Raw genomic sequence first — 12,287 nt, forward strand, 5'->3', positions numbered from 1 at the left:
CATGGGAGATTCTGTTTCTGACATATGAGTGCAATTAATTTTATTACACACAATTCCTCTTGTACCAATTCTAATTATTTGTTCATTATACAATATAGTTCTTCGCACTATACTGCAGCTTTCTAATTTTATAGTTTAGTATAACTTTTGGAATACAATCATAATCAGTATGTAGACTTAGACAGGCCACTATAATATCTGCCAACTTTGCATTCATAGCTGTCACACTTAATTATCATGCCAAAATACAAGAAAATACATTGGCTGCAGGAGGTCTTTTGTGAAGTCTTTGTTTTTGTGTACAATTAACTGGCAAGCATGCTATATACTTAAGTAAGGGCTATTTTAGGTGAGCATAATTGTTAGTGAGTTGTTTTTATCAGCATGCCTCACTCCCCTTCACCGTACCCTATCAGGAGACACCCCTGAGAGGAAGCATTTCCCATAGCCACGGCCTCAGCAACCCCCCACTAACCCTGACATTTGTTCATTTACCCGCCCCTCTCTCCCCCCTTCTGGTTTCCAAGCCGGTTCCATCCACGTCTGTCAAAATTGACCAGTTTGCAGGGGAACAGGTAGGCAGACTCCGGCAAGCCCCCCACCTGTACCCTGAAACACATGAATTCGCACGCGGGGCCGACTGCCAGAGATCCTGCTTTACTGACTGAAGTGGAAGGGGGGGGGGGTATGACAAAGACGACAGCTTGTGTGGGGGAACATTGTCTGCGGCTGCGACTAGAAATCTTTTCAGGAAAAACAGGATTTTATACACAATGGTCGTGGGTGTGAAGAAAGGGGGCACATATTAAAAGAAGCGCCTTTATGTGTGCAGAGCTACTGGTTTTTAAACTGCATTTGCGTGGAGAAGGTCCAATCTGTTCTTTTTTTTTCCCCTGCTAGGCTATAGTGTGACAGACTGGATCAAAAAGGGCTTTCCAGGTTGTCCTTGTTTTCTTGGAGAGTAATCGTGATACATCCAGGACAGCGCGCAGGGTGAAAATGAACGTAGCACACTGACACACAGTAGGCCTACGTCCTTAAATATTGAAAAATGTAGTACAAATTTCTTTCTCAGGAATTTGGTTTTCCTAGAAAGAGACACCATGTGAAAAAGTCTAATTTATGGATGGTTATTCCCTCGCTGCCCAAACAGCATTCACGGCTTCTGATAGGAAACCATAGCAGCTCACGTTCTTCATGCAGTGAAACCTCCTCAATCATCTCACCACGGCAACCAAAGCAGGGAGGTCAGTTGTTATAGAGATGGCAAGAGGCTTGCTAGGTTATCAGCTACAGTACTGCGTGTCTATGTGTGTGTGTGTCTATGTGTGTGTGTATTTGTTGTATGTGGACGGGGGATGGAGCTGACAATTGAGCGGAGGATTCTTATGTAATTCTCCCTTTAGGTGGCGGAGAACAGTGAGAGCAGCAGCCCACACTGAAGAAGAACCTGTTTGTTAATAAACTGCAAGTAAGATAAGATCAATAGTATTATTACAGACTGTTGTTTTTTTTTTTTTGGGGGGGGGGGTCCAGGTGTAGCAGAGCGATAGGGAAATAGCCACAGTGACAGGTATGAAGTGGCCATGTCCCGCAGGTCACTGGTTCATGTTCTATTAGCCTCTTTTAAACTCTTTCACACAAATCCACGCTGCAAAAACATACAGACACACACGATTCAAGTCTGCAACCAAAAAAAAAAAAAAAAAAAATATATATATATATATATATATATATGTGTATAAAAGCCAAGCTAAAGCTAAAAAAAAAAAGCCAAACTAACAAACACTAACATCCTAATCTGGCTGAGAGGCTGTGAGGAGAGTCTGATGAGGTTTAGTGAGGGAATGACTTCCAAAAGCTGAACTCCATGTAGTACCACCTCTGACATTTGTCTGGCTGTAGCTGACAGCAGGATGAGCACCGCTCTAAATGTTAAGCACCTCCAGCTGGGCCTCCATGTTAAGGGCTATTGTTGACTTGTACCAAGGGAGGTTTCGGATAGTTATGAAAAAAGATGAATGACCTGCATGTAAACTTTATCAGGGTCGAGCTTATTCAAGCCGCAACACAAAATATACAATAAGAAATACAACATAGTTCTCTGAGTTCTCTCCTACAGCCTAAATAAATTCTTTAAATTGCAGCATAACTCTTAATCATCTACAGTAAACAGGTGCTTAGTTTACTTACTTCGCACATATATATTATCGACAACAATCTGTTCAAATTCTTTAAGGCACTTCACACAAAGAACATGTGTTTATGCTGTCAGTTTAGGTTTGAACAAAGGATGACAACAGGTGCACCGAGTGGAGTTTAGATTGGATAAAGTTGCTTCATATGACTTGGAGCCAGGAGGCATTTCTGTGTAAAAGTTTGTGAAACCATAAACAAGCAAACTGTTAACCTGGGTTATGAGCATGTTTAGCAACTTTGGAGGGAAAAAAAAAAATCACATTAAAAAGGAAAATTGTTCAATTCCTTTGCGCCCACCCCCTTATCATAAGATATGGATGTCCCGTAAGGTTATTTGTGTTTGCTGGGAAATGAAGTGCTCAACTGGATTAAAAACATACTGCATATGTTTGGAAATCTGTTTCCCTGGGCGTATGAGTGGAGTGAGCGAGCGTGAAGCAGCAGCTTGCGTCTCCTCCAAGAGAGAGGGCAGACACTCTCATCATTAGCTGGGCTACAATGTGCTCCTCTACCTGCTCCAATCTGCACAGCCAGGCTCCACTCTGACGCCAGACAGATGTTCCCAGCACGAGGTGCAAAGTACCGAGAGGGGAAACGAGAGTGAGCAGGAGAGACGCAGAAGAATGGAAATATTCAGCACAGCACACAATAAGAGTTTAATTATGAATAATACCAATGGTTCTTTGTTCTCACAATGAAGCTAGCTATGGTTCGCCTGGCCTTTGGGAAATTGTTTTTGGCTTCCATATGGGGGCAGCTGTCTGTCAAAAATAAACGCTTAAAATCATAACATGCCACAGTAGGGATAATTACAGGATAAAGAACAATGCAATTATGTATGTTTATTTGCAATATTGGATCGGTATTTTGCTAAAACAAACTCTGAGGCTATTGCAGAGGTTAAAAACGTAATTTCAACACTCAGTACTATCATTTGCTGCTGCTCAGATACTAATGATTGGTGACTGAGACTGTTTTTACGAAAGGTGACATCGACTGCAACTCAAAATAAAGACAGACAGTATATTGTTGTCACTCAGTGTGTTTGCAGAAATGTTCTTCCATCATTTTATTAGCGTTATAATAAAAAAAGACCCAAACTAATTTATCATATTTGCAAGTACTGCCTGTGTAACCACAATGTTGTATAGCTTTTCCTCTGTGACATGAACTGTTGTTCTCAAACATATGAAATGCAAATAAAAGAGCCATATCCTTATACAGCTTGACACACAACTTAAACAAAGCTACACATAACTACGTTTGGGGTTTTAGCCTGTTGAGGTGAGCGGCTGATAAAGTGACAAAATAGCACCAGTATCATCCTTTTTGAATGAAATGCAGAAAGGATTTAACACGCCTAATAGTGTGCAGATAAAGGACATCTTGAGGTGTGGAGCAGACGATCTCTGCAGGCCGCAGAATTCACAAACACAAAGCCAGCTGGTCTGATACAGTCACAATACTTCACTGTTTGTATTTGCCTGACCAGCAGTGAACACAGGCTCTGTCCACCTTTGGGAGCTGCTACAAAAGAGATGGATGCTAAAGCATTCATATCCCTCGAGCACCATAATAATGAGCACAGCACGCTATGTGCTGAACTGTCCAACTGGCTTTCAATTATCCAGGGAGAGGAAGTTAACAAACATATGATGGCTTCCAATCCAAAGACCTTATTGAAGTCAATCTGGAAATCTGGAAAGAACTATACTGACCTAACAGAACACTGAATGACCACAGCTGGAACAGATCACGATGGGTCATGAATCTCATGTAGCTTGTTGATAAGAAAACTGCTATTTAAATAAAAACTGATTTCTTGAGAATATATATATATATATATATATATATATATATATATATAGTACTTGCACAATTGATTAGAATCATCGTACAAAAAAATTGAATTTGACACAGAAAATCCAATAATTATTCGTAGATGAACTTTTCTGCACATTAGTACAGAAAAAAGTTAAGTATTTCAGACTACAACCACCTTTCATGAAGACAGACCCGCAGCAGAGAAACTTCATAGCTACATTATAAAAAGTAAGAAAAAAATCTATAAAAACCTAAGGCTATGTATTGCTGTTTAAATGGGATTTTACAGCGATAATGAACACCTTGGCTTTTCTCAGAGTAGGGACGAGCTTTAACTGTAGCACTCTTTTGCAAGTTCATATTGCATCATGTTGACTCACAAACCGCCAAAACTATAATGAGAGAATAAGTATTAACAAGTAAAAGTAACACCCAGTGCTGTATTTATATAAGCTGCCTCTATTCACATACTAATGATTTGCTTGTTACAGTAATTATCGCTGCGAGACCATACCGGAACATCTGCATTGATTTAGACTCTGGGAGAGCAGAGAGAGGGAGGGAGAGGCTCGCAATCTGGAATTCGACTTCGAGAGCTAGACAACAATCTGTTGATGGTTATTTTGGTAATTGTCCATAATTGATGTAAAACACAGAGAGTGTTGCAGAAGATTCTAAATTACGGATTCTGTAGCTCGGGGGGTCATTGAAAATGGGCAGTTGCGATGAAAATGCACATACAGCATCTAATAATGTGAGTCCTAAAAGAAACTGGACAGCTGGTGGGAGAAGACGAGATACCCAGGCACACAGCTTTCACTTGACTGCTGGAGTAAATTGTTCTTGGCAGTCAAAAGTAATGATGTGATAAATGATACAGTCAGTTAAATAAAAGATTTGACACCTGACATGAAAATTAAAATATGATTGTCTTACACAGCTACTTGGGCGGTTATTCTGCATATTTATGAACGTGTGTTGATGCTTACGTGGATGAACTAAAAGTACACATGTAGTAAGTTAGTTTTGCTATTTCCTGCACCATGCACATACAAGCACCCAGCACCCATGAAGTTATAAGACAGCAAAAAAAATACAGTTGCAGTAGTGAAATATTTCTTGCTTTCAAAGCCAAAATGTTAACGATAAAGTCTGACTTGTTGACATTTGTTCAAACATAATTATTTTTATGCCACAGAAAAAAGAAAAGAAAAGAAAAAAAAAAAAAAAACAGCTAAAAAACAAACAAACCAAAAAAACCCAGTCCAGTTAAATGTTGATGGAGAAATACATGAGAGCAGCACATACGAGTACTTTGTCCTTGCGTCATGACCCACCGCCTGTTGAATAGTGGAAAATGCAAATTCTGAGGTTGCTGCCAATTTAACTGCATAAAATAAGAATACCGTACTGCTTTTTAACTGCTAAGAGCCCAAATGTTAGGCAAGAAATGTGAGTGTCCATTCAGTCTGCCTCCATCAAAGTAGATGAACCTGACATACACTATTTACTGAATCTCCAGGAAATGTATTTATTTGCTTTGTTAGTTTGCCCAATGTGATGTTACTGTAAGCTAGAAAGTAGGTCAGTTCAATGTATGTGAATTATTAACATTAAAATACCCTCTGCTCCCAGTGGTCTTTGATGTGGTCAGACTGGTAAACCAAACTCCATTCAAAAAACAGGTATATTATGGTAGGGCCATATTTCTCACAGTAAAAACTTTAGTTACACCATCACTGAGGCTCTTTTCTGATTTAGTTCAGTCTACAGGGACAATCAGTGCACATGTCACTTACTCAGTGACATCATCTAACCTGTGATGAAGCGTTTGCCACAGACATACACGTATTGACTGGCTGGGCCCCACAGTTTGCCATTTTCACCCTCTGCGGATGACCTGAAGCCACATATCTCTTCTGTTACTGTCCAATGCAAAAAATTATTTTTGCTGCAAAGTAATCAGTCAATACATAAATTGACAGCATTACATCCTATACAGCCTGGAAACTTTCTATTTTAACTTTTTCTCTAGTTTCTGCTCTCTGTCATTCAACTTATTCGATATAACACAAAATATGCAAACAAGTTTTTTTACTCATCCATCCAGAAGAAGTCATCAGAAATTAAAGACATTTTAGAGAAACGTAGCAAGTGTAAGACAGCCTTTTCTCCTCAGGAAGACCATTAAACCTCCTGTTTATACATATTTATATAATATATAGCTAATGCTAAATTCTGCTTCAAATAAGGCAACACACTGCAGCTGCAGATGAATGCTGCATGTATGCGAGGCACTGCACTGTACAAATATCAGGCTCTCAAACACCTCTCTCTGTGGTTCAAGAGGGTTTTGGCGTGGCTGACACACAGTGAGGAGATCCTCAGCACGTGTTTTGACAAGTGAAGAGCTCGCTACATTATGCAGCTCAAAGCAAGGTGAGCGATGAGTCTACAATGCACGGGGTAGTCTGGTGTGTCCTTGTTCTGCTAGCATTGCATCTCTAATGAGACCTCGCCTGAACAATCAGTGTAAATCTATGGTGCCGTGTTGCTCAGTCCAGCCTGACCTCACTTCACTCTCAGCTGAATTAAGGGAAATCTTTTACCTTCATAGCTGTGGCTATGGATAAAGAATACACACTAATTATGGAAACATCTACAAACTAGGGCAAGACTGCATGACCTTGGACTAATGAATATATATGAAAAGAATATGGCTGCTGCAGCTCGTACTGTTTGACGAGTGAGGATAAAAACACTGATCCATTTGACATTTGAAAGCATGACCTCTGACTTCAGCTAAAGAAACTACTTTGCTTTACAAAACAATCTACCATCAAACACATTGCCAGAAAGACTGATTTAAATGCCAGACATGCTATTGTACAGTACTTCACTCTCTTTACCTTATATACAGATGAAATAAAATGACAGAGAACAAATGGAGCACTTCACAATCATATTTCCACCATAGTTTAATCTTTTTGGCTGAGTTATATATATATATATAAGTGCATTAATTCATAAATTGGCCTACTTTGCTGTCAAAATCACAACGACTCTGTAACAAAATCCAACACATGCACATCAACACTTGAAAAAACAAAGGTTGTGTGATGTCACCTAGCCACCCTGGTCAATTAAACACCTCCCACTACGGGTTGGCATCACTCAAAAGGCTCATTAACCCTTCTGACCAACCACCAGTCACAATCAGAAAAGCATCCCGTCGCATTGGCCAATCCCTACATGGGCAACGCAGGTCAACACCCACACAAGTGACAGGAAATTGAATTGCTGGAGAGAATGTGGTCTGTCTGAGCACTTGAAAGACATTTGTTTATTCACAGCTGGTCACACGGCCAGACAGACTTTATGGGCTTAAAAATAAAAGCAAAGGTGATGCCTAATATAATTTTATAAAGTGGAAATTACTTGTTTTTTTTGTATATCAGTGATGTATGTGAGTGATATGAGGTAAACATTCTTACAGGCGCTGGTTGCATAAATCATCTCTAAAGCGCAGCACAGAGGAGCTGAATCACAACATTCTGAATTTCTACCCATTGAAAGACTGACTAAAATATATATCCCAGATACATCACATTTGGATCTTCGAATCAATGTGGCATTAACTTGAGTGTACGAGTACGCCTCATAAAATGAAACAGGAGCAGTGATACATTGCTGAAGCGTCTTTGTGTGGTTGTTTTTCAGACCACTAGTCTTAATCTACTGGGTTGATCTCCCAGTTCCCGCGGGATTATAAAATGTCTGCAAACCTCCAAATATTTGAGGCAATCAACAACTCAACACGCATTTGGCGTTAGAATGCAAGACTGTGAAAACACACAAACGAACGGATAAAAAGGAGTGAAATATGAAGAGAAATAAGGGGATCGGAGCCGTGCCCATTTCGGGGGTGTAAAATATGGAGAAGTGTGGATCATTGGGGGAGCTGCTCTGCCTGGGGGAACAGATGAAGGGAGGACACTCTGCCAAGATCTCTCCACTGGAGGGGGAGCTGAGGGACTGGAGCTCTATGGGAGAAAGAGTGTGCGCCTCGCATGCTGCTCTCCTCAATCTCAGTCTCACACGCCTGCATTGACACGTCCCAGGCTCTCTGCAGCGGAGGGAAATTGCTGCTGACAGGGCCTTGCAAACTTTCACAGCCATTTAGAAAGACTTACTCCCACACTTTTGTCACAGGCATTTATTGCACAAGATACATGATATGAAAAATTAACATTTTTTGAACTTGGCATCCCTTTTTTCACCAAGTTAGGCTTAAAAACCATTCATAATTTTTCAGCCTAGCGATCGGCCCCAGTGCAGATGTAAACACAAGACATGCCAAGTGAGACCCTGAGATTATGAAAATGCACAATTTTCACGAAAAAAAAAAAAAGAAACACTACTTCATAAATTTGCACCATATGAGTTCCTAATCCAATAACAAATGCTGTCCGTGTCGCCATCACCGAAACACACTGGGCTGCTTCTAAGTGAGAGCAGAGGTTACTGTGGACTTACTGTACCTGTATGTCCACGACCAGCCAGTGTCTCCAGTAAGCAGATGTTGGTTTGATACGGCTTGGAGCATCAGGATCAACCATGACAAGAACGTACATCTTTTTCTGTAAACACAGGGAGATTCACGTATTATTACTTTTAATACAAGAGCTTTACTACAGTACCACACACACTGTGATTGGCCCAGAGGCAGTTTCAGTAACAGCGGAACCTGATCCCTTTCGCTTTCTAAATGCAGCCATGAGCTGTTTGTGCATCACAGTGCCCAAGGCTTGACAGCCATCTCTGCAGCTCACAATACTTAGTTTAAATACTTAAAAACAGATGCTTCACTTTACTTTTTGGCTTTAACTTACTGTACATACAAAAGCTGCAAAGTGTGAATGTTATTCTCGTCATAAAATGTGTGGTTTTGTGTATGACATAGCCACTTGATTGGTTGACTGCACAAAGCTGAAAAAACCCAGTTCATACCAGAAGGTTGCATTTGCCTTTTGTTGGCTTGACACATAATCTTAACACAGTCTTACTTCAGCTGTCAAGGCTAAAACGACATGAGACAATATTGTTATAAATAGCATGAAATAAAACAGTTATAAAAAGACACGTAAGAATATGTTCTGCAGCAATGCTAATCACCAACTGCAGCACACACACACACACACACACACACACACAGCAAAAGTACAGCTCTGTCACTGTTATTCCTTAAACTTAAAATCGTTACTGTGACATCAATAAAATGACAACATTTTGGATTCGATACCAAATCCTCTCGTTAACATATTCACAGTAACTTTGTGCCACTTACCCAGTATCTTTGTACCCCTCAATCTGTCAATAGATAAAGTGAGAGAAAAAGCATCCTAACTAACACTTGATCACAGTTATTGGACGCTGACTTGGCGGCTTAACTGCCGGAAAATTTTTCATTCTGTCTGTCCCTAAAAGTTAGAGAATTATGAGAGCAGATTGAATTATTGCGAGAGCACATTTGTCATCCCTGGTCCTGTGCCCAAAATCTGCCAGACCATATGATGGGCTTTTTTTATTTTGTTCACTTCCTCTACAAACAGAGACATTAATCGAGGCTGTTTCAATCCACGATGTCCTCTTACTGTATATGTACTTTCAAGTGAAGCAAAACCATAATGATATCAGCTTTAATACATATAAAACAGATGCAGCGTTTCTTACATCCTTACACTGACTGCCAAACAACGCTGTCTGTGGTGCAGCTTCATATCAAATCAAATGCTCGCATGTAAACATAAACCTTAAATTTCTGTTTGTTGGGTCCTATCAAGACATTCTTAAAAGGCCTCTGAAAATTATCGTAAGCCGATGTACTTGAATGAGATAAAGAGGTAGTCATGTATTTTTCTGCAGATGCTCATTTTCAGAAGGATTCTCTGCCTACCTGACAAGCAGTAATAAGCGTAAACAACTAAGCCTAATAATAGGATAATACTGTAGTCTCAGTGATAGTGCCTGCAGGTAACATCCAGACACACCAGCAACAATAGAGCCTCCTCCACAGCCTGTCAAAAGTGACTCTATATCAGTGACCCCCCCCGGGCAGCTTACCAACCATGACCTGTTGCCTTCTGAAGAGTTGTAATCCTCATTTGTACATGTTTGCTACCAGGCAAAGACACTGTGATAATGTAGTTACACTAATATTTAAGTCAGACCCTGATGCATTCAGAAATAACAACAACAGCACGCACACACACACGCGCACGCTTGCACACACACACAGAGGAAAAGGCAATTTGAAGCATTTAAATTAAAAATGACCTCCAGTCACAATTATCACTGAAAGGAATTGCACTTTATTGGATATTTCACGAAAGTTACCATGGATAGAGATACACTGTATAGGACGAGCTTAATTTTCCCACAGCCAAATTTAGAACAACATTAAGAGCATTTCACATTCGTTTCCAACTGTAACAACAAATAACATGGCCTACTTATGGTGGGCACTGAATTTTAATGATTTCTGCACATATTTAGTGCTCGAATTTCTACCTGTAAGAATCTGGTTGGTCCAGCTGGCACGGGCAGCAAATAATACAAGAGGCTCCCTCCATGGTTGCACTTCACACATTGTGGCATGTACCCTTCTCTCTTACAAGGACATTTTTTCTCCATCTGTCAAAATCCACATTAATTACACACAGATATGTGTGAAAGACTCCAGGGAAAAACAGATGCATATTCCGCCATCTGAAATAATTTATCAGGGCTCGAACAAACTAAATGTATATCAAAACATGTTTTAACGGGGCTAATTCTGGTAGCTGGTTACTGGAAGGCACACGTTTTCCAAAAATGTGTTATTAGTAGAAATCAGTAACACTAATGAGGAAACTTAGCATTTGAGCCTTGATGATAATTTGAAATTTAGATTTGCTTTTACACAGTAGCCAATCAAATCTGTCACTGATGACAGTTAATGTATTTTGGAGGACACACAAAGCTATTGGTAAGGACTTCAAATTGCTTTACAGTTCCTTTGTTTAATCTCATGTGTCTAATTCATTTAGATTATTGTAAAAGAAATAAAAAATCATCTGCCCTGTCTGGTATTCTCTGTAATACAGGATATTAAAATGTCCTAAAAATCTCAGGGCACAGAGCAGAAGTGAAATCTGGGTAGGTGTTGACCACAGACCGCAGAGCTGCATCAGGCCATTAAACAGGAGGGGATGTGAGGCTCCTGGGTGTAGGCTGGAGGTGGGGGGAGATTGAGCCTGCGTTCTCTTGGGATTAACCTCCCACTGCCTGCTGTGATCACAGCAAAACGGCCCACTGGGACCACACCTCAGACGCCAGGCGGCTGGAATAAACCCTGCAGCCGGCTGGGCGCCCCTGTCACGGCTGCTGGTCAGTGGTGGAGAGGAAATAGGGAGGTGCTCTCTTCAGTGGCACCTATGGAGACTGAGTGGGGGAGTCATTTACTAAATACATGAACTCAATAGCTCTGCATGATTATATATCATAGAAATGCAGATGTATCTTTTTAAAATACATTTTATATTGTTGTATTTTCAAGTGATGACATGAAACTCCCACTCCATGCCAATAGCATCGAAGATACAGTGTTTGCAAAACAGAAGACGGTGAAGAACAAAGGCAGAGGAAGACGAGTGTCTCTGAGGATGTAAACTACTGGCTTACCTTTGAGTGAACTCTGCTGGGGATGAGAATCAGAGAGATGTCTAATCGCTGCTCTCGTAGAGCTGCCTGGGCTATCGAGCCCAGCTCTGCTAACTGATGACACCACGAAGGGCGAGAGTGAGTTAGCAAGAGGGAGGGGGGGAGGGAGGGAGAGGCCCCACTGTGAGTTTACAAGTTCATGCTTTATCCCTGACCCAATACCCAAACAGTGTCATCCGTGCAGCTGCCTATTAATATACCCATTGCTTTATCCTCCCAGTTCTTCATCTCCTTCAACCTCTGTGCGCAGAACGCACAATGATTCATTAAATGGTCAACTGTGCTCACCGCTCGACCCGGGGCAAAGCAACGCACCGATCTCAAATCCATGTTTAAGTAGCAAAAACACTTGAACTCGTTCAGTAATTAACAGGTATCTGTGTTGTGATTAAGAGACGGCGATGGCTTAACAACCATCGACTGCGGCTTAGAGCAAGGTTGAAAGATCGATCTATAAATACAGAAAAATAAAAACTCTAAACCACAGCTGTGGAAGTAATTTT

General features: G+C 40.7%; 1 protein-coding gene across 1 annotated transcript in view; it reads right to left on the reverse strand.

Annotated features, from left to right (window-relative positions):
* Positions 1-12,287, reverse strand: part of LOC121606696 (phosphatidylethanolamine-binding protein 4) — a 56,564-nt gene that overhangs the window by 23,599 nt on the left and 20,678 nt on the right. Inside the window, exon 4 of the mRNA XM_041937196.1 lies at positions 8,565-8,663. Coding sequence (XP_041793130.1) covers positions 8,565-8,663 — 99 coding nt within the window. The remainder of the gene's footprint in view (positions 1-8,564; positions 8,664-12,287) is intronic.

The sequence above is a fragment of the Chelmon rostratus genome, chromosome 5 (assembly GCF_017976325.1).
Source record: "Chelmon rostratus isolate fCheRos1 chromosome 5, fCheRos1.pri, whole genome shotgun sequence".
Taxonomy (NCBI): Eukaryota; Metazoa; Chordata; class Actinopteri; order Chaetodontiformes; family Chaetodontidae; genus Chelmon; species Chelmon rostratus.